General features: G+C 36.5%; 1 protein-coding gene across 5 annotated transcripts in view; it reads left to right on the top strand.

Annotated features, from left to right (window-relative positions):
• The window catches only part of LOC111605346 (protein grainyhead), a 40,650-nt gene extending 19,498 nt beyond the window's left edge, over window positions 1-21,152 (top strand). For 3 of the 5 annotated variants that reach the window (XM_023323820.2, XM_030225423.1, XM_030225425.1), the window contains exons 3-15: window positions 4,094-4,303; window positions 4,385-4,963; window positions 5,278-5,501; window positions 5,646-5,808; window positions 9,339-9,450; window positions 9,898-9,992; window positions 13,043-13,099; window positions 14,063-14,161; window positions 18,563-18,742; window positions 18,802-18,926; window positions 19,034-19,229; window positions 20,534-20,598; window positions 20,881-21,142. In XM_023323820.2, coding sequence (XP_023179588.2) covers window positions 4,094-4,303; window positions 4,385-4,963; window positions 5,278-5,501; window positions 5,646-5,808; window positions 9,339-9,450; window positions 9,898-9,992; window positions 13,043-13,099; window positions 14,063-14,161; window positions 18,563-18,742; window positions 18,802-18,926; window positions 19,034-19,229; window positions 20,534-20,598; window positions 20,881-21,007 — 2,232 coding nt within the window. In that variant the 3' untranslated portion in view covers window positions 21,008-21,142. Of the gene's footprint in view, window positions 1-4,093; window positions 4,304-4,384; window positions 4,964-5,277; window positions 5,502-5,645; window positions 5,809-9,338; window positions 9,451-9,897; window positions 9,993-13,042; window positions 13,100-14,062; window positions 14,162-18,562; window positions 18,743-18,801; window positions 18,927-19,033; window positions 19,230-20,533; window positions 20,599-20,880 lie in introns of all 5 variants that reach the window. The other 2 variants (XM_023323821.2, XM_030225424.1) reach the window with 2 other exon arrangements.
• Window positions 21,153-24,118: the final 2,966 nt, after the last annotated feature.

Raw genomic sequence — 24,118 nt, forward strand, 5'->3', positions numbered from 1 at the left:
GTCGATAGATTTTTTCTCATTCTTTTTTACTTTTTTTGCGTATAACAAATCGCTTAACTAATTTATGCCACAGAATTTAAATTGAGCAAAACAACAATAGCAACAACAAAATGACATAATGAAACGCAAGAGCGCGCGAGAGAGAGAAAAGGCAACAAAATGTATATATGATAAATGAAAAATTGATATTGCAATTTATTGCAATGCTTGAAACTTTAGACCGGAAAATGTAATCATTAGCCAACACACGACAACAACAACTACAACAACAACAACAACAACAAATAGTTAATAATGAATATAAAAATGGTGTCAATAAACCGCCTGCTGTTCAACTAATTGTAAAAACTGCTCAGAACGTGCGAATGTTTGCTAAAAAAACCTATCGATATATGATGTATATATCGATAATTGTTGTGGCAACAATTAAGTGACTGTCTTAAAGCAAAGTTCAATTTAAACTAAAAATAAACTTTTAGAGACTTTACGGTAAAGTGACTAAGTGTTATCGATAAGTCCATAAGCTATCGATGAACTGTGCTTACATCAAAAACTGTTGAAATTTAGTGACTGTATTCAAAAAAGTTATACTTAAATCAAATTTACTAAAATGAAGTCCTGAAAGTGTTATCGATAACATAAAAAGCTGTCGATATGATTTAAATATATCGATAATTGTTGCTGGATTTATATGACCATACTTTATTTTAAATAACATTTACAAAAAACGATATGCGACTTTAGAATAAGGCAAAAGATGTTATCGATAATAATATATTATAGCGTTTCTTATCTTTCAAACTGTTTAAAACTTGGCTTAATTTTAGATAAAAGATATCTTAAGTCTTAAAAACAAAGTTTTATGTTCTAATAAATGACAGAGAATCGGTTATATATACGGAATTTATTGTTATCGAAAACTGCATTTAAAGCAGTATAGGCATTCCTTATAGTTGATTTTTAGCTAAAGCATCAACGATAAAAGGCTCACTGTAAATATTAAGCTTTGCTTATATTTACCCAAAAATAAGTCAATCGATAAATTATCAATTGCACATCAATTATAGATGCTGAACTTAGCTGAAAAGTTGAAAAAGTTCTCATTAGAGCTTTCAAAGTAAAGATAAATACATTTATCGATAAATCGATTTCAATTCAACTAACTTAATTTACATAAATCGTTGTTTTTGCTTAATCAAATCATTTCATTAGATAGCTAATTTTAGTCAAGCCTAAACATGACAAAAAAAACCCCAAAAACGATCATTCACCAAATTCCCCAAAAAGGAAAACAAAACAAAACTATTAACAAAACTATATATAATAATATTAATAAGAATAATAATAATGATAATGACAATAATGCTGTATGTATTATTGTTTTGCCTTGGTTTATTTCCGAGAATTAACGATATGCATAAAACGGCTGGCTGAATAGAATCTTGACAAAACGAATGAGAAGCCGACGAAGCTGAAGCTGAAGCTGAAGCTGAAACTGAAGATGAAAAAGAAGAAGACGAAAAAAGTTTCACTTTTTATCAAAGCAAAAGGCATTAAAATAGTTAATTGGCTTTATTTAAATTTAGTTTTTTTTACTTCATTTTGTTTTTTTTATTTCTTCCTCATACATAAATATGTGCCAGAAGACGCGCTTAGCATAATTCTAGCTAGCCAATAGCTCAGTTTAGTATGGGCATATACTATATAGTGTGTGTGTGTGTGGCATATGCAAAGCGCGCTGTTTTATAATAGCACAAGCTAACGAACGATTCCTAAAGCTTCGATAATATTTTGTGACACGCACAAAAAAATCCAAAAACCAAAAATTTCTGTCGATTCGTTTGGCTCAGCTTTACCAAGGCCTTTTCTGACGTTGCACGTTGACTGTGTGTGCATGTGTGTGTGCGTGTGTTTTTTTTCTTATTTTTCGAAAATGCAAATTGATTTTTATGAACAAATTTAATTAGCTCGCAGCTAGAATCTCAGTAGAGTTAACCCCCGCTCCAGCCAGAGACTCTGAAGAAGACAAGACAAACAGACAGACAGACAACAAAGACAAGCTACATTAGTATAAATTTTAAATGTAAGTTTTACAAAACAAAAAACACGCACAACCAATCAATGCACACATACACTCTAACACACACACGCACACACAATTTAGCTGTTAGCTTACAGAATTTAGCGGGAAAACTGAAAAGGCGGATTTAAAAATATATATAAATTTTGTTAATTTTAATGAGGAAAATTTAAAAAAATTTTTAAAAAATAAAAAAAATGTATATAAAATAAAACAAAATGCTAAAAATTAAATTTACTTATATTTAGACGGAACTTGAGCTTTTGTAGCTAGGCTGCATTGACTTTTGCTTTGATTAAATCTCTTGGTTCAAATTTTGTTAATTAAAATGTAATAAAAAGTTTAAAATATTTAAAAATGTTTATAAAATTTACAAAAATTGCTGAAAATTAAATTGACTTAAATTTAGTTAGTTTATGAGCTTTTATGGCTAGGCTGCATTGGCTTTTGCTTCGATGACGTCTCTTGATTTCACTTTCTTCTGACTGCGTGAAACACTCATCAGCTAAAATGTTAATTTAGATGCTAAGACAGGGCGTGGCAGCTGCCAACCAGCCAGCTAGCCAACTAGCCAGCCATTGAATGTCTCTTATGTATCTTATATATCTGGCTATCTGTATCTGTAGCTGTTTCTTGGTGTATTACCTCATTTAGCGCGCGCGCGTCAACGCAGAGTCGCGCAGAGTCGAAAAACGTTTGACATTTTGGTGCGATCAATAAAATAAAAATAAATAAAAAGCAATGCTAATTAACATATATGCATACACACACACGCACATATATAAATATATATAGAGAGATATATATTTCATTATATACCAAAAGATATATACTTTGAGTCTGTCTGGCTGCTGCTTTTTTTCTCGCATTTTAATTGGTTTCTTTCCACTCGACAACCGTCGACTGTTTCGATTTTTTATAGCATTTAATTTCGTTGTTGTTTTTTTCTTATATTTTATTTTGTTTTTATAAACTGTACTTTTCGTATTTATGAATCAGCTTGTGCTATAGGGTAAAGTGCCTAAAAAGAACTTGGCTTTCAGCGAAGCTCGCGCTCTTTTTTTTCTTACCTTTTGTCACCATTGGCTCCGCATTGACCTTCCGCGTTCATAATCAGTCATCAATCAACAATAAACACTGACCACTTGCTGTTGTTGTTGTTGTCTCTGTTGTGCGTGTGTGCGATCAATCAATGTAATTCCTGCAAACAAATCATTTAGCTGAACCAATTCGATACCCTTGAGTATTTATGAATATTATTCGTGCCGGCTCGTAGAATTCATATTGCTTGGGTTCTGTGATCCATGCCAGTTCAGTTGCGTTAGGCCTGAGTGTGAGTTCAGAGTCTAAAAGCTTTCATTGATCTGTGTGCGATCAGTCCTAAAAGGCTTTAATAGCTTCCATGTGCGTTCAATTAAAGTTCATTAGAGCATGATCTACAATGAAGGTCTGCCAAGTCTATATATATAACATATATCTTTTGTTTTATCCTATTTGTTCCGAAGGTCGGCGATCTAAGCAAGATCAGTTTAAATTGTTAAGATTAACTCTTGACAAAGCTATAACAAATTGAAGACTTCATTTCAATGCTCTCAATGATTAAGCCTTTAAAGAGTTTTTAGTAATATTGAAAATTATTTGTGATACTTTTTTAATAAAACTTGAATCTATAAAAGTCACAAGAAAACTTATCAAAGAGTGCTTAAATTTATTGAAAATCCTATGATATATGGTTTTTATAAGCATTAAAATATCTTTGATCTATAGGGGAATAATTATTAAAGCATTGCCAATGAAATTAATTCTTAAGTTTGTCAAGATTCTATTCTACGTTTAAACGCTACTCAAAACCAAATCAATCTAAACTAACACAATATAAAAGTCAAAATTCTGGAGTTAAGTGTGAATGTAGTTTATAGAGAAAATGTAGCTTTTAAGTAGCCAAGTTGCAAACAGCTGAAAGAAAAACGAAACACGAAAAAAACCAACACAAATCCAAACGAAAATTCACAGATATTGCGCGTGGATGCAGCTAGAAGTGAAGAAACTGAGGCAACTGCAACTGCAACTGCAACTGCATTCGATATAGCCAATAAAACGGCAACTGCAACAGCAACAGCAACAGCAACAACAACTGCAACTGCAACTGCAACTAGTCCCGCCAGAGCGACAACAGATCTAGAGATGTATGCTACCACGGGCGGCACACAGATTTATCTACAGGTGAGTGAGCCAAACGGAGCAAGTGTATAAGAGAGTGAAAGAGAAAGAGATTGAGAGAGAGATTGACCTGAACTCCTGCAGACCTCACATCAGAACAGCAATGGAACCAGCACACAGCAGAGCACATTGCAAGCCCAAAGTCCCAGTCCGGGTCCATATATCACAACGGATAGCTATGGCATGTACACGACGACACGACTGCCACCTGGACCGCCACCCGCCACCACATTCATAACGGAGCCCTATTATCGTGAATATTTCGCACCCGATGGCCAAGGCGGCTACGTGCCAGCGGGCACCGCGCGCAGTCTCTACGGCGAAGATGTTTCCGTCACGGCGGCCGCACAGCCACAGCCGGTGGGCGGTGTCTATGAGGCGCGCTTCAGCAGCAATGCGCCCACCACCACCACAGTGCTAACCAGCAGCAATGCACACCACCACAGTCAACAACAGCAGCAGCAGCAACAGCAACAACAACAGCAACAGCAGCAGCAGCAACAACAGCAGCAGCAGCAACAGGAGCAGTCGGGCAAGAACGGCGGGACGCCGCTCTATGCCAAGGCTATAACGGCGGCGGGTCTCACTGTGGACCTGCCCAGTCCCGATTCGGGCATTGGCACGGATGCCATAACGCCGCGGGATCAAAATCACATACAGCAGGTATACACACAAACACAAAGAAAACTACAGACTTAAAGTAACGAGTAGCGAGTCAAGAGCGGCGAGTAGCGAGTAGCGAGTAGCGAGTGTCGTCATACCTTTTGTAGTGCAAAGATTTAGTCACAGCTAACACAAATTTCAATTAGCAACGAGTAATCAGTAGCGAGTAACGAGTAACGAGTAACAAGTAACGAGTAGCTACAACTGCGTGACGTGTCCATTATTTAATTAATAAACTATATTCTATATCTTATAAACTTTTATCATAAGCAACGCAACTAATCAACGATCCATTCGCAAATTCTCTTTAACAGTCCTTCGACTATACGGAACTGTGTCAGCCGGGCACCCTAATCGATGCCAATGGCAGCATACCCGTTTCAGTGAATAGCATACAACAGCGCACCGTGGTCCATGGCAGCCAGAATAGTCCAACCACATCGCTGGTGGATACGAGCACAAATGGATCGACACGCTCGAGGCCCTGGCACGATTTCGGACGCCAAAATGATGCTGATAAAATACAAATACCAAAAATGTAAGCAGCAAATAAAAAATACCCTGTAAAAGTGATTTGAGCTTAGATATATATATATATCTATTTTATATATATCTATTTTATATATATATATCTATTTTATATATATATATATTTTTTATGTCTTTTTCTGCCTTTTCTTAGCTTCACAAATGTGGGCTTTCGCTATAATCTGGAGAGCCCGATCAGCTCGTCGCAGCGTCGCGAGGACGATCGCATCACCTACATCAACAAGGGTCAGTTCTATGGCATTACGCTGGAGTATGTGCACGATGCGGATAAGCCAATCAAGAATACAACAGTTAAGGTAAGACTCACGCTCTCTCTCCCTCTCTCTTCCTCTTGTTGCATAGTTGATATTGATTGTGGAGCTAGTGGCTGCTGCGCCGTGCTCTCGGCTGTCAACAGTCATTTGAGGCTTAAGGCTTGAAACCCTTTTCAGTCTATTTGTCAGCTGTGCGCTCTCGAGTAGCTGAATGTCAGTTTGCCTGAGCGCTAATCAAGTTTGGCAGCTATCGCCACCCTTTGCTCAATTGCGCACAGGCGCAGCAAGGACATCGCATATCCTGCTCAAGGCGCTGCGATCTGGTCTGCCTTCTATATATGCATATCCCGATGATAAATGATAAATGATACGCCAAGGCGTCTCTCCTTATGAGAATTTGAATATGCCGCTCAATGCAAATTGCGAGCCTTTCAGCACACACGCACACACACACACATGCCATGTTTATTCAGGACTACACAGGATATTTTTTCTTCTTTGGCTGCTCACAATACACATCAACATCATCAATCAGATAAGCTTAAATGACGTCTTCTGACTCGCTACTGGAAAAATGCAAATTGTAAACTGAACCCGTTGAGTTTTAGACAATCAAAGTTACAGTTGAATGTGAAAAGTGTGTGTTTGGGTCGTCGGAATGTGGAATGTGGAAGTGCCAACGGCTCGGCTAAGTAAACAACAATTGAGATTGAGTTCCTGCTGCTGACTAGGGCTTGAAATTGGAACTGTCTTCTCTTCGCCTTTGGCATTTGCATACGTAAATATCCAGAAAAAAGCTGCGACAAATTGAAGCAACAAAACTGAGCGAATAAAAAAGTTCCTCTAAAAGTGTCCAAGGATCTTCAAGTGTTAAGAATAACAGCCACAGCAGTGCAGGAAACTCCCAAATAATGCTGAAAAGAAACCTTTAAATAATTTGAAACTTAAAAAAAAAACACACAATTGTTGACTATGAACCCAAAGATCTTGAGATTAAAGTTAGGTAAAAGGATAACATTTCTTTTATATCTGAAAATTTCTTAACTGATTTTATTTAGATCTTACATAGATGAAAGTGAAGATAAGCCAACGTGTTTTTAGGGATGTCTATGAAAAAATTTATATAAAATTAGAGGGCACAAATAACAAAATAAAGATACCTAAAATTCTTTAAAAAGATTTTAAAGACTTAAAAAATATTAAATAAAAATATAAAATGAAATATAAAATTATATAAATAAATAAATATAAAAAAATATAAAAAATATATAAAAAAATAAATAAATAAATATATAAACATAATAAATAAACTTAAAATATAATATAAAAAAATGTAAAATAAAATATAAAATACAATATAAAAAATATAAAAAAATAAGAAGTGATCAAAAAAAAATGAAAATAGAAAACAAAATATAAATAATATAATTTTAAAAAATAAGATAAAATTTTTAAAAAAAATTAAAATTAACATAAACTAAAAATATGAAACAATTTTTTTATAATTCAGCAAACTAAATAAATTTGCTGAACGATCTAGATCTTAAAGATGTAAATAAGTTTAAAATTTGTTAATGATACTTAAATATTTTTATTAATATTTTATTCAATTCAAGATTGATATTTCATGAGAATTCAGTATGCACTAGCAAATAGTCATAGGAAAGAGAGTAAAGTTAAAGAACAGGAACATGTATTAGGCACTCGCTTATAGATGCTAAGTTTCATCAACGGTAATGAACCAAAAAACCGAATTTCTAATTTAAAAACTCAAAGATCTTGACATACAAAGCCTGACAGAAAAATTTTACTACAACAAGAACAGAAATTAGTTGCAGAAGACTTTTGACTCTATACGTAGCCCATCTGGCGACAGTTTTCATTACCCCTATACCATAGTTTCCCATTGTTTTCTTCGACTACCCAACTAATTGTGTTTTATGAAGTGTCTTGGCTCGTCTCGTATTACCATAAAAGTGCAATAATTTTCGCGCTAGACTTTGGAAAAAAGTGTCAAAATGAATTTACGAGTTTATTTGTTTAACCCTCTCGCCCTTTTCGGGGCTGGCAGCGGCCATCGATATAAGAAAATATCCAACCTTAAGCCGAGGCTGAAGACGAAAAAAGTAACCCAAAGTTGAAAAATTAAAGCGACGCATTTGCATAGTCGTGTCCATTTCCCTATCAATTTCCCAGCGTCTAACGGTGGAAAACTGACAAAAATAAAAGAAAAAAAACGAGTATAATTTACGAGCTGATTAGCCCATGAATATTTACGATATATACTTAGAGCTTGTAACAGAGAGGGAGAAAGAAAAACTTAAAGATTCAAGAAAAAGGCGCACAATATACACAAAAATATTTATGCACAGTAATCAGCGCAGATCATAGCGGGGCAGGGGGTAGGCTGTGAGACAGGATAACGGCGCATAGCCAAGGGGTTGCAATTTTTGACTCGTTTCCTTGGCCTACATCTATCTGTGCGCTTCCTCTTGCGCTGTCAACGTAATTATTCAAAATCTAAAAAAATCTGAAAACATAAATGATGCACACAAAATGCAAATATCTCTGGGAACAAAGTGGTAGACAGAGAGATCGAGCGGGAGAGAGTGACTGGAGAGACAAATGTGTTAGATATTTTTCTGCTAAATCGAGTTCGTCCTTTCATTCTATTTTTTCTTTTCTTTGATGCTTCTCTAATCCTTTTGACTTTGTAGGGTGCGAGCCTACAAAGCTAGACACAGAGAGCCAAAACATGTGTCACAACGCGTATAGATCAAGCGTGATTGAAGATGAACAAAATGAACTACACAGATACCCTGTAAATAGTTGCGAAAGAGTTTGGTAATGCAGTTGACAAAATAAAAAATAAATAGATAGTTGGGTGTTATGTGATCCTGAAGGAAGTCTGTGTGTACTTATATGTGATATGATCATTAGCTTATCATGACCGTATAGATACCCTGTTTATAGTTATGTGTGAATTGAAAAAGTGTAGTGTAATTCTTATAGCAGCTGATCAGCATCCCCTAAGCTAATATATTAATAAGTAACTAAGATGGAAAACTATATATAAAAAAATATATAAAAAAAATAAAAAATTAGATTTATTAAAAAATATTTAATGAAATATTTCTCAAATATATATATATATATATATATAACAAATATATTTTCAATTTTTGAAATGGGATTTCTGCTTACAATACTCTAAAGATATGTAAAAGATCGATAGAAGTTTATATGTATATATAAAATAATTCATTGAGAACTAAGACTCGCCTCTAAAAACAAAGAAAATAACAGAGAATTTTGCAGTCTGGCACAATTTCAGACATAAAGTTTTAAAAACACCTAAATTTAAATTTATATCAAATTCGAAATTTCAAATCTTCAAATTTATAGATCTTTAAATATAATAATATATTTAATATATTAATACAATTAATATTTATTTAATATTAATATATTGTATATTTTATTTATTATATATTATTATAGTACATTATACCACATCTATAATGCTTATATATATTTATTTCAATGCATTTGTATTTTCTCACTTCCTGCAGAGTGTGATCATGTTGATGTTTCGCGAGGAGAAGAGTCCCGAGGACGAGATAAAGGCCTGGCAATTCTGGCATAGTCGCCAGCATTCCGTGAAGCAGCGAATCTTGGATGCAGGTGCGTAGTTTTCGAGCTCCAACAGCGTGCCAAACACACATTGTATAGAATTTCCAGAACGTAAATTCTTCGTTTTTATTGAATGTGGCAAGGGGAGAGCGGAGCGGGTATAGGCCGGGGCAAGGCGGCAGCAACAGTTGGTGCAACCTGAGTTATGACATTGATAAACGCGCATTGCATTCGGGTTTTGTTTGATTGCAGATAATCTTGGCTAGTTCTGGCCGAGAGCTGCCTACGTCTGCCCACCTCTCTCTGCTGCCGCTGCTGCTGTTGCAACCTGTTGCGCGCTTTTGCCCCATCAAACATAACTCATTAGGCACTTGTCACAGACAATTTTTCCTTAATTGTTAATACAAACGATATGTTAGCTGCGCTGCTGACTATTTCTTTATCTTTCCTATATATATACATATATATATATATAAATTTGTTGTTTTTTCTCTGCAGATACAAAGAACTCGGTTGGTCTTGTTGGCTGCATTGAGGAAGTGTCGCACAATGCCATTGCCGTCTACTGGAATCCGCTCGAGAGCTCTGCCAAGGTAAGTTCTTAGAGCCCCCTTTCGACCCAGCGCCCCTGCCTTTAGCTCTATAAAAGTCTCCATTTTGTTTGAGCGCCGAGCGCCGCCTCAATTAAATAAAAAATCACAAAAAAACGAGACGGCAAATGACACACACACACACATATATATATATATATATAGAGAGACCTGTGTGTGTAAGAATTAATTTGTGATTTATTTTCAATTGCAACGAACAACGCAAATTATTCAACGCGCGTCGCACAGTCGCCTCAACACACATACACATATTGCCGGCTCGCTCGCACCCAGCTCAGTGGCCGCCTATAGCCATCTCTCTTTGATTTGCGCACTGTTTTGTTGTTTTTTGAAAAGAATAATTTATGCATTTATTTATTTATGACACTTAGTTTTAATCACCTGCCACGACAATTTTCTCTCCCTCTGTCTGTCTGTCTCTCTCTGTCGCTCCATCTCTTTCACAGCAGCTTTTGGCTTTTAGATTTGCGCTCCCATGCGCGCATTTAATTTAGCAATTATCAGCAATTTTAATCCCCTCGAATATTTGCAATTCTATTGAGCAAATCAAGCGCCAACCGCCGCCAGATTACGTATACGCCCCGTCGCACCACAACCACATTGTGGCTACATGTGGCTGAATGCAGATGCATAATAAACAACAACAACAACAGCAACTGGCAATCATATATAGCTCCACCCATCCAAAAAAAGATAGACAAAATAAGGCAACAGTTGTGCATGTGCAGTGCATGCTAGACTAGCAGATACCCTGTTAACTCTAGCAGCAAGCGTTTAAAAAAAAAAGTATAAAGAATACTAGAAGTTGAAGAAGTAAGAAAATAAGAGAAGTAAAACCATAGAGAAAGTTGAGGGAGTAGGAGAAGTAGGAGAATCTGGAGGAGTTGAAAGATTGGGAAAAGTCAGAAAAATAGGAAGAGTAGCAAAAGTACTAAATGTTGAAGAACTAAGGGAAAAAGAAAAAGTAAGAAGACTACAAAAAATTGAAAAAGTAGGAGATGAAAAAAGTTATAAAAGTAAGAGAAATTTAAGAAATAGGCGAAGTATAAAAACTGGGAGAAATGATAGGAAACAGCACGAATTGAAGGAGGAGTAGAACGAACTGGAAGGACTACGAAGAGCTAAAATTGTAGGCAGATGAGTATAAGAAGAAGCTTAAGGAATAGAAAGAGTAGTAAAATTAGCAAAGTAGAAGCAGTGAAATGAGTTTGAAAAGCATTGGCAATCTATATAAGAGACCCACTGTCTCTGATATCAAAGGCACGTCTGCAGCAAGATATAACTCTTAAGGTGCGCCATGTATATGTTTAGCTATCATTTATCTATCAACATCAGGCCAAATATCAAATAAATCTAACTCAAATTTGCTTTGCTTGAATTACACAGCGCTCAACATAGATACAGTTAAACTGAAGCATACTTAACGAGTATAATATAGACAAGATCTTTTTCTTGGCTGCTCAAGTTTGTGTTTCTGCTGGAGCCTTGGCTATAGACAGATGAAAGATAATACCAGCTCGGCCTAAAATATTTTTGATCAATTTTTTATTTATTTTTTTTTTTTGTGTTGTGCACTGATTTTTCCACTTGTTGTCAAGTTCAGTGACTTGTGTCAAATTGGCAAGCAGTTATTAAATTGGCTAACAGGCTCGCTAGCCGTCTGTCGCTCCGACTCGCTGTCTGGCCAATTGGCTCGGCTTATGTGGCCATAAGTGCATTTTGGTTACATTTCGATATCGCGCTTTTTATTTACAAATTGTTTACGCGCTGAGATGTTAATCCCAAAAAAAAATATATATATAAATATATAGATATGTACGTGGCGACCAGACACTGGAGAGAGAGAGTCGTCGCAGCCAAAGGCCGCATAATGTCGATTTCGTTTTATGCCGTTAGGCAGCAGCCGCCTACCCCCCACGCCTCTGCTGTTGCAGCAGCTTGTATCTGTGTATCTGCAGCTGTATGTTTGCGCGTATCTTTTGCCTTTCCCAGCGGCCGCTCAACAAAAAAAACTTTCGTACGCACCGACACGCAGGTGCTGCAGCTTGCCACAGCCTCCCCCTCTGTGCCACAGCCGTCGCTCGCATCTGCTTGCAACTGCATCTTCAATGCCTGCCAGCCAAGCGTCTGTCTGTGTCTTCGCTTATATGGTACGCGCCCGCTAATTATTCACATTAAATACTGCTCCACGTCGTCCACATCGACAACGTTAACGGCGGCGCTGACTGCGACTGCGACTGAGACTGAGACGTCAACGGCGACAGCGACAGCGCGTTGCACTTTTACCATTAAGATTGTTTCCTTTGGTATTTTTGCGTTGATGGATTTTCTACTCTTTTTTGTTGCTGTTGTTGTTGTTGTTGTGTCCGACTGTTTGTCTTTGGCTCGTCGCATCTGGCTTGGACATGCTTAAAATGCCTTTACACACACACACACACACACTCACGCACACACACAGACGCAGCGACTTGAAGTCTGTCGCTGAGCAACTGAATCGAAGTCGAAAAAAAAATGAATTGGATGCATTGCAAAAGTCAACTTGCCGTTGTCTCTCCCCTCTACACTGTTCACTCTCCACAACTTTGCTCTCCACACCGCTTCGCTCTCCCTCCCTCTGCAGACTTGGCTCGGTTTGGTTTGGTCCTCTGTGTATTGCCTTGTTATTGTCTCCAGCTTTAGTCTCCATTGGCATTGCCATTGCCATATAACCAACTGTATGCAGCATACACGCCTTTTGTTGTGCGTGTGCGTATGCCTGTGTGTGTGTGTGTGTTGGAATTTTTTAAACTGTCGTGGGCATAAAGAGGACATCGACTTAATAGAGAGAAAACAATTGCTTCTAATAACAGTTGCAGTCGACGTCGCAGTCGACGTCGTCGCAGCCCCCAGACGCACTTTTTCAATTTGCACTTTTTTGTGTTTTGTTGTTGTTGCTCTGCCTTAATTTCTTTTTTATTTCCTTTTTTCCTCAATTTTTTCTCTTTTATTAATTGCCTGCATTGTTTTAATTGTATTTCATTTTATTTTCACAGATCAACATTGCGGTTCAGTGCCTCAGCACGGACTTTAGCAGTCAGAAAGGTGTTAAGGTGAGTTTTTCTTATATGGACATATAAATTATATAGATATATATATGTAATAATTGAGATATGATTAAGCAATTATTAAATATTATATATATATAAGTTGAGCAATTATAAAATAAAGTTTATGTAGTTCGCTTGCTAGAAGGGACACTATAGACACTATAACACTATAGAAAAAGGTAGATAAAATATATGATGATATCAACAAGCCAATATCAATATCATATTGAAGCGCAGCCAACTTAATAAGGCAGTTTAGTTAATTAAGCGTTGCCAGACTGTTTAAATCATATGAATTGAGCTGAGCTTTTCGAAATATAGAAAATAGTGAACCAATTTGATTAAGCTATAAACAATATGCGACTCCTAGTCTATAAGTCACTCTTAGGCAACACACATCGTAGGCTAAATCGAACGTCATCTGCTTTGTCTTGGCTTAATAAACACCTGGGCACATAGAGTTGGCTATTTCAGTGTCGGTGTCTGTGCAACGTACAGGTTGATGAGCCCGAAGGCGTATCCCTGTGCTCCCGTTTGCCTGTGTTACCTGTTACCTGTGTTACACACTTAATCACATAGTCATAATACCCGGCAGGCGCAGCCACAGCAACGGCAACGGCAAGGCAAGGCCAACATCATAAAAGATAAAAGCAACAATATGTGCCTAAGGGGCAGAGTCAAGAGGCGATTGCTACAGTTCTGCCTCTTAACATGTATACGTAGGCAGTTGTTGTTGTTGTTGTTGTTGTAGCATCCTTTGTATGTTGTAATGCGTACCATTAAGTTGATATTTCATTGACAGAAAGACACGAACAGCTCAGAATCTGAAACGAGCATTGCTCTGCCACAGTGTGGCCTGCCTAAGTGCGCAGCTAGAGTTTAGTTCGTATTTTATGATTGATTGTTATATTTTTGGAATATATATATGTATTTTTTTTACATATTTCTCTATATCTTCTTCTGCAGGGCCTGCCGCTGCACGTACAAATCGATACGTTCGAGGATCCACGCGATGCGACGGTCTTTCATCGCGGCTACTGTCAGATAAAGGTCTTCTGCGATAAGGTAAGTGATTCTCAATTCGCAAAAGCTACCACATGCGAGAGAGCTCGAGATACATAATTACACATACACAGAGACGGTGGCAGTGGCAGAGACAGAGAGGAAGAGGCAGCTGCCACGTGCAACACAGCAGGTTGAATGAAGCTAACTAAAAGCGCTGCGACGTGCCTCGAGGCAAAGCCCTGCCAATTGTTGTTGTTGTTGCCACTTGTCGCTTGCTGCTTTTATCGAATTGGGGGCAACTGCCTGCTGCATGCTACATGCTGCAAGCTGCCTGGCATTTGGCTTGTCCCTTCATCAACGTACCCAATGTCCGTTTCGAGCTCAGGTGGAAAGCGTAACGCGTACAAAAGTAAATGGACAGGGAACCCTCTCCCCTCGCCTCCCTCCCCACTCCCTTGAGCTCTGGCACTGTGGCACTGATTCCCTGGCATCATCCTTTCGCCTTTTGTCGTGCCCTTGTTTTGAGCCAACGTTTCGCCTTGGTCTGCCTCTCTCTCTCTCCCTCTCCCTCTCTCTGCTTGCTTCATATGCGAACCCTTCACTTTTTTTGCGCTTGATGTGCTTTATTAATAAATCATTTCGTGGATTTCCAATTTAATTTTCTCATATCATTACACTTCTGCTGCTTCTTCTTCTTCAAGTCCAGCCATGAACAGGCCTGACTACCTTTTATTGTACTCCACACAGCACATACTATCCATAACCCTTACACACACGCGCGCACTGGGGGTTTAACCTGGAACTTCGAGGCGTATGTTTATCGATAAATGTATCAATTAAATTTCGCGTACCAGCTTATTTTATATACACACACACACACACGCACATACATGCTCTGCTACATCATGTATTTTACACGCATTTCTCTTGGCTTTTTGCTGCTTCTGCGATTTCTCTGCATTTGCAATTCGGCTGCAATTGCCGCCTTTTGGCACCTTTTTCCATTGCAATCAATGCAAAAATATAGGTTTTGCGTCTTTTCTGTCTTTTCACCAAAAAAAAAAAAAAAAAAAAAATAAATGAAAACGAAAATCGTTTAAGAAACTGCCGCCACATTACGATAAACAAATTTCACTGCACAGATAAAGATCTTTAAGTTGCATGTGGAGAGATGGGGATTGTATGAGAAGAAATTAAATGGCTTAATGCATTTACAATTTGAGTTTTTAAATATCATTTATTAACTCTTAGACAGTACTCATAACTGTATAACTGCTGTCTAGATGCAATCGTATTTGTCTGCTTCTTCAATTCCTCCTATTTAAGAATCTCTTGTTGATTGTCAATCAATCATTCAGTTAGCTTGACAGTCCGTTAATCACTCCTGCGATCTATCCGTTGCTCAGTCACTCAATCAGTCAGCATAATTCACTTAGCATATCAAGCAATCAATGTGTTTGCCAATCAATCAATCTAGCAAACTTTAAGTCAGTCAGTCAATCGTTCAGTCAGCTGTTACTTCTTCAATCACTGACTCAGTCAGTGAGGACATGAGTCAGTCAGTCAATTACTTATTCTATCAATCAGATCATCATACAATCAGTCTGGCAATCAAGCATTTAATCGGCTAGCCATTTAGTCTTTCAATCATTCTCTTAAACAATCAAAAAGTCAATTAGCGAGTTCATCAATCAGACTCTCGTTAGTAAGTAACTGACTCGTAGGCTCAATCAGCACTTCAGTCAGTCCATAATTCAAACCGTCAATCAGTTCGCCAATCAATCAAGCAGTAGATCAATCAATCAGCTAGTCATGTCAGTCAGTCAGTTTTTCAATCAATCCCTAACCAAACCAAGTCCATCAATCCGTCGATACGTCTGTTTATGTGCACTTTCAATCAGTTCGTCAATCAGTCAATTAATAGTTCAGGCACACGCTCAATCACACTAATTAGTGTTACCATCAATCAGTCAATCACTCAGTTTCAATAGATTTAGCTATAGATAACAGTTGCGTCTTCAGATTAAATTTCGCTCCAGTTGTGTCGCGCTGTGGCACAGAGAAAGTTTATAATACGCATTTATACACATTTATTAAGATCTCCAGCCAAGCAAAATTTATCGATAAACACAACATGAAAAAAGCGCTTTTGGTAATCGCTGCGACTATCGCAGCTAACCAAATATGCGGCGCAACTGATGACCATAGCACGACTCTCCCTGACTCTCTCTCTCCCTCTCTCACACTCTGTCTGACTCCCCCACACGTCCCGCTGCAGCCACTGGCTCAGTTGGTCGATTAAGAAGCAGGAGGAGAAGGAGGCTGTGGAGATGTAGAAGAAGCAGAAGAAGAAGGCGTACGTTGACCGCATTGGCGGCAATTCGAGCCGCTGTCTGAGCGGCTTTGGCGATATTTTTGCCAAGATAAAATAAAAGTATGTAATAAAATACAGTTATTTACATGCAGGCACACACACACACATACACACACACACAAATGATGTACAGCGAATGCTCTAGGCAAAAAGAAAAATTTGTAGTTGTGATAAGCGCAGCAGAAGGCGCAACAGGTGAAGGGAGCGGCGAGGCTTTATAGGTAGCGCAGCATGTATGTAAGTGTGTGCGTGTGTGTGTGTGTGCGTGTGTGTGTGTGCAGGCAGTCATAAGCACATCTTCACATCCTTGCATAACTTGAGCAGAAAAAGCTATAAAATAAATGGCTAACAGCGCAGAGCTGCTAAAGCTGGGCGAGCAGCAGGAGAAGAGGCAGCAGCAGCAGCAGGAGGAGGCGCTCTCTATGAAAGGGGGAAAAATATCACTTCCTGCGCGCCTCAATTGCTTGATTTTTAATTACAAATGCAAAGTGCTGCAGCAGCAGAGGGAAGGAGAGCGAGCAGAATCTGTTTACACGCAAACCTGCAATCACAGTGAACGCTAGCTATGAGCGACATGTCTCTGTATAAATATATATGTATACATATGTGTGTGTGTGTGGCAATCAAGCAAAGCCAGCAGCTGCTGCTGCTGCTGCTCAGGTGGGCAAATTGGCAACAGGCTGCAGCAACAAGCTGGAGGCGCCGCCGCCGCCGAATTATTTATGATGTATGCATATTTATGCAGCATCTCGCTAAGTATTTTATAATAATTTTACAACAAATCGTTTGCTGTTGTTGTTGACCCTAACGGTGCCTGGCCGAAAGCTCTTATTGGCCACGTTGGTGGCAGCCAAAAACTTGTTTGTACAGCAGGCAGCAGGCAACAAGCAGCAGCAGCAGCTCTTGAAACGTCTGCAATCTGCCACAAGCTGTGGCAAGGCTTATGCCACTTGCTACACGATTTTAATTAATTTATAAAAGAAAATACGAGAAGAAGCTGAAAAAAACAAAAATGCAATAAACAAAATGTGCGCATCCCATGCATTTTGATTGATTGCTAATTACACACACACACACACACACATACACATACACATAAGCAACACACCTGGCGCTGCTTGCGCAAGTGTCCAAGCGCTTAGCTAAGCCCGCAATTAAAACATTCAAAAGTCCACTAATCGAGCAGTATTCGACTAGCAAAATACCCTAGACTCTGTTGCTCATTCACTATTCGGCCTCCATAAGTCTATTAAGATGGGATTACGCTTCGTCTTTTATTGTTCTTCTGACATTAAATGTCTATTAAATGATCTTGTAATTTTATAAGTCTTAAATGTGTCAAAGCAATGTTGTGAGGTATGATAGCTTTTAGCTTTAGGTAGGGTATCTAAGAAAAAATTGTTTCTTATGTGTGTTTACTTTAGAAGACACTATACACCAAAATTTCTTAGCTCTAGCGCGCATAGTTCTCGAGCTATGCTTAAAAAACTATGATTAAGATTGATCTACAATTAATTTTTTGAGATAAATGTAAGCAAATTAAAGAAATAATCATAAAAAGTGACTTAAATATATAAGAGTTAAAGATGCCATACATATAAATAGAGCTAGATACAAAAGACCAAAGCTCTACTTGAACAAAATCAATTTAAAAGTGCCTACTTTGGGCTATCTAAAAAAGAATTTATTCTTATATATGCCTACATTATATATGCATACACACCAAATTTCGTAGCTCTAGCGCACATAGTTCTCGAGTTATGCTAAAAAAACCAAAGCAGCATATTGAATTTCTAACAATATTAAAACAAATTATAGCAGACATAAAAGAAAATACTGTCTTTAGCGCTTAGCTGAACTGAGAGACAACTCTATATAAACTGTCATCCTGATATATATCATTTTTATGATATTTGCTCAAAATCTATACTCTTCGAAGAAGCTGCTCTCCGACTCTTACATAAAACAAATATGCCCTGCTTACACACAGTTTGAATACATACTGTGTCTAAGGAGCTTTTCCACTCTTTCTAGCAGCTACTTAAACCTTTCTCTCTCTCTCTCTCTCTTCCTCTCTCACAACAAAGGGCGCCGAGCGTAAGACGCGCGATGAGGAACGCCGAGCGGCCAAGCGCAAAATGACAGCAACTGGACGCAAGAAGCTGGACGAGCTCTATCATCCGGTCACAGATCGTTCCGAGTTCTATGGCATGCAGGATCTGGCCAAGCCGCCAGTGCTCTTCTCGCCCGCCGAGGACATGGAAAAGGTAAGTCACAGATGAGATAACAAAGCTATGGATGTAATGTAACTTTCGTAATCTTGCAGAGCTTCTATGGCCATGAGACTGACTCGCCGGAACTGAAGGGCGCTTCGCCTTTTCTGCTGCACGGCCAGAAGGTGGCCACGCCCACGCTCAAGTTTCACAATCATTTTCCGCCCGACATGCAGACGTGAGTAAAAATCGTCATCCTTTATGCAGAGGACGCGCCTCTAGCTGCTCAAGCACAGTTTAATTAATCGCCAACTCTGTTCCCTCTCTCTCTCTCTATATGTTTAGTGATAAAAAGGATCACATATTGGATCAGAGTATGTTAACCAGCACGCCGATGTCCGACTTTGGGCCACCCATGAAACGGGGTCGCATGACGCCGCCGACCACGGAGCGAGTCATGCTGTACGTGCGGCAGGAGAACGAGGAGGTCTACACGCCGTTGCATGTGGTGCCGCCCACGACGATTGGCCTGCTCAATGCGGTAAGTGAATAAAGCGTGCAAGAAGAAGAAGCAGCAGCAGCAGCAGCCGGTTGACCCAGCATGTGAACCTATCCAAACGTAATACATATTCCCCCAAAAATTCACAATGCAGTCTAAAAAAAAACCAAACAAAACAAATTAAGCCCAAAACTCTAACGTCTGTAATTTTGTTCATTTTGGTCGAATTGGTAAAGCGCAAAAGAAATTTAAAAATAAATATAAAAACTATCAAATTGAAATTTCAAATCCAAAATGAAGAAGAAACCTCGTTTATGCAAACATAATACAAAAAAACTGACCAAAGTTAATGCATTTATTCAACTAAAGCATTCTGTTAAAACCCAAACTTCATATCAATCGTAATTCATCTAAAATTAAAAAAAAAATAAGAATTAAAAATAATAAAAAAATATATTTATATTAAATTGTAGTTGAAACTAATTGAAAGCGTCGTAACCAAGTCACATAAAAATCATCAAATATAAAAACTACTCTTTATATGTACCTCTATATACCGTACATACATGTATATATATACTCTATATGCATATGTGTGTGTGTGTATATATACCTATGTGTATATCTATCCATTTATAACTACACTTAACCCACACGATACGGCACAGGCAACAGTTGAAGATTGGCTGAAATAAAAAAAAATCCACAAAAAATATATATAAATATGTATACATTTAAAAATGATATAGAATTTTCGAAAAATATTTCAAAGTATTTTGAAAAATATTTAAATCAATTCTTTTATTATAAAAAATATTTTTAAAAATCTTTATTTGTTTCAATATCTTAAAAATACATAATATATGCTTAACATATAAAAAACAAAAACATTTCTAAATAAATAAAGTATTTTAGATATCTTAAAGTTAATTTTGAAAACTTAAAAAATATCAAAAAAATATTTAACAAAGTATTTTTAATAATATTTAAAAGTAATTTATTAAATAATTTAAAGACTTTTCAAAAAATATTTTCAATAGGTTTTAAAAATATTTAAAATATGATTTTATATTATTTAAAAAAAAAATTATGGAAAATATTTAAAAAATGATTTTAAAAATATTTCAAAAGAACTAGCAAAATATTTAGCAAAAATACTTATCAAACGTTTTTTCCAAATGAACAACATTACAAACACACGAAGAGTTAAAAGAGAAATATTTTAGTTTGATTAGCAAGATTTTTTGGTTGAATTTGATCTCTCGTTAGCGGCTACTCGTTACTCGTTACTCTCGTGCAAAACACAACAGACAAAACATCATATTTCTCTCGTTTCTCAATTGCAGATTGAAAACAAATACAAAATATCAACAACGAGCATAAATAACATATATCGCACAAATAAGAAAGGGTAAGTAAGGCAGCTGTGTCCAAGTGCTAAACACACACACACACAACACACATACTACACACACAACAGACTACACACACACGATACACGACACACACACTCAACCACTTTGCACTTGTACTTCATGGAGAACTAACAATGGCAAAAACACGTTCATCTTGGTAGCTTAGTCTAAAAGCAACTAACTCTTAACTTGGTTAAAGAAACTGACTCGACTCTATATAGATATATAGAAACCTCATGTATATAACGCCAGTCTTACATGTGTCTTTTGCCTTGCAGGATTACGGCGAAAATTGACGATGATATGATATCCTTCTACTGCAACGAGGACATTTTCTTGCTGGAAGTGCAGCAGATCGAGGATGATCTGTACGACGTGACGCTCACAGAGCTGCCCAATCAGTAGTAGTTGAACTCAAAATACACACACACACATAGACACAGAGAGAAGGGAAACACACACAAAAATGTGGACACAATTTTGCTAAAACAAAAACAAAAACAAAAAAGTTGTTTCAATAAGCCATCTTTTCAAAATAAGCCCTAAGTTAGGCCTAAGCGCTCGATATGCATATTATGAATATATATATGGAAAATATTGAAAAATATTATATACATATATATATACACATATATATATACGTATATTTAGTTGTAATTGTTTTTGTTTAGCTACTTTAGTAACAATGAGATTACATCAATTTCTTAAAAACAAATTTCAATTCTCGCTATGTTAATATATATTAAAACAAGAAGAGGAAGAAGTAAAAGAACAACAAGAATTAAGTGAAATTATCATCTTTATGTATTTATAAAAAATATATATATACATATATATATATATGTCTAAGCTAAGTTAAGTCGAACAAGAATAGAGTGCAAAATGTCTGTCCAGTTAAACGTTTAAGTTCTGCTAGGCCTTAGGTCCAAAACTCCCTAAAACCCCTCTGAAATTAAACTAAAAATATTTCAAATTCTACGCTAAACACAATTTAATTAAGTTTTCTTTAATTGTTGTAAAACTGTTTAAAAAAAATCGTTTGTTCTTTGTCTCTTCAAAAAAAAACCTTGTTATTTGTGGCTATAAATGTTGAAATATATATATATACTTAATTAATAAAAAATAAACATAAACAACAAAATAATTAGGATCTCTGCTAAACACAAAAACAAAACAGATTTTGCTTCCAATGCCTAGAACAAAACGTAAAAAAAAAGAAATTGTCAAAAAAAATAAACTCTAAAGTAATTAACTTAAAAAATATATATACAAAAAAAAAACAAATATATATAAGAAGCTCTGCAATAAAACATGTTGATAAAAATCTTAATTAAGTCCAAGTTAAGGCAATGAAAATAACAAAAAAAAAACTTAAAAAAAAAACTTAAATGAAACAGAAAAAATTGTGTGCATTTGTTGTAAAACAAGAAAAATCTATAAAAAACAAAATCAACAAGATCAAAAGTTGATTCAAAACAAAAAATAAAAAAATGGAAAAACTACAAAGGCGTAGTTTTTAGCATTCGAGCAAATGAAAACAATAATAATAATATAAACATATATATAATAATATATATATACATAAATAATATTTCGTAATACAAATAATTTAAATTTTATACAGCATATATATGACATTGTGCGTTTACAATCTTTGTTTGCCATAATTAACAGCTTACTTAATTTAATTAACAATTGTTTTCTCTACATATATATATATATATAAACATTTTATAAACAATTAGCAAAAGCAGAAGAAACCTAATCTTTTTTCCTGCTTTTAAAACAATTTTAATACTCCGCATCAATTGCTACAAAAAAAGAGAAAAAAAAAAACAAAACTTGCTCAATATTATATTATAATTTTGTTTATTATTTTTAACAATACACACACACATACACTCACACACACGAAAACTCTTCTATTTCTCGATTGTAAGACAAAACAAATTTTTTATTTCAATTTATCATCTTTCGGTGTTGTACATCACAATTTGTTTTTAGTTGTAGTCCCTAAAGAGCTGTAAACGTAATAATTCCAGATATATATATATATAAATACGATATTACGATAATAATAATAATGATAATAATCTGAATGAGAAGGAATCTACAAATGATTGAAATGAGAATCGAATCGAATATCTTGCCGACATGTTATAAATCTATATGTTTAGTTTTAATTTATAAGTTTTATGCTCTTTCTACAAAACACACACACACATATATATATATAGCACATATATATATGTATTATATATACAATATATATATTTGAAAAGCCAATAATTTATTTTTTGTTACCTGTTGGAAACGATTCCGCGAAAAATAGTAAAAGTTAAACTGAAACTGAGCGCAAGTATGTATGTATGTGAGCTTGAGAAAAATTTTCAAAACAAAAAAAAAAAACAAAAAAAAATAAAACAAAACAAAACACAAAAAAAAGATGAACAAATTGTACAATATTATCATAATGAATACACAAAATTTAAATAAAGAACAAAAAGTAAACGAGTCGTGTACTTATTTATACAGAGTTGAACAATATTTGCATTTATTTATTAAATCATTTTATTCTATATTTATCCTTAACTGTCAGTAATTTACAATCTTTTTCTAACCTTATCTATTTAACATAAGCGGAAATTCCACTTCCACAAGGTTTTTGGGCAGCGCAGCCTCTGTTATGTTAACGTAACAGCAAGCTAACAGTGTGCACTGCTTGAACTCTCCGTTGTGCATAGCTGCTGTTAGAGCTGTGTGTCCCATTGCATTTCACGGAGAAAGCATGTCGCTCTGCCAGTTCGCCCACATGTGCTATGCAAAAGAGCGCCCACTCAAAGTTGCGCTCAAGTTGTCGAGTTGCCGGCAATCCAAAGGTTGGTGAGTGCGTTTTCGACTCTAGCGAGCATGTTGCTATAGCAACCGGCTGCAACAGTTGTGCGCCTAAATCTCTCATTCTTTCGCTCTCTCTACGTTTGCCTATGCGTCGACGTCGTCCGCTTGGCTTTCGGCAGTTCAGTATTAGTTTTTCTTTTTGGCAGTGCTGTTGCTATCGTCTGCTGTCCAGACTTTTACAGTTATTTCTAATTTGCACAGAATACGTATAATATGCACACATATTTGTGCTCTTACAACAAATGTTAAGTACAATCTGTCTGAAATGTGCATGTGCCTGAGCTTGAGTGTGTATGTGTCTGCTAAATAAAGATAAGATCTTGGATGATCTCTAATGTCAGCGCACAGTTGATGACAAAACTGATTACCAACCACAGATAAAACGGCTCGCTGTGAAAGACATAACAATAGATGCCAAGTGCGCGCGAAGCCATTCACCATTTTTTTTTCACTACTCAGTTTAGTTCGTTGCTGCGTGTGCATCGCGCCGGTTGTGATTTACAGTTATTTGTGTGTCGCTTTTGCTGTTGCTGTCGCTATATCCACCTCCCTCTCGCCCATTACATTGCACTAGCAAGTTTTGAAAGCGACAGCTGTGGCCGAAGCCGTTATACAAAA

This window comes from Drosophila hydei, unplaced genomic scaffold, assembly GCF_003285905.1.
Source record: "Drosophila hydei strain 15085-1641.00,03,60 unplaced genomic scaffold, DhydRS2 tig00008134-arrow-pilon, whole genome shotgun sequence".
NCBI classification, from domain to species: Eukaryota; Metazoa; Arthropoda; class Insecta; order Diptera; family Drosophilidae; genus Drosophila; species Drosophila hydei.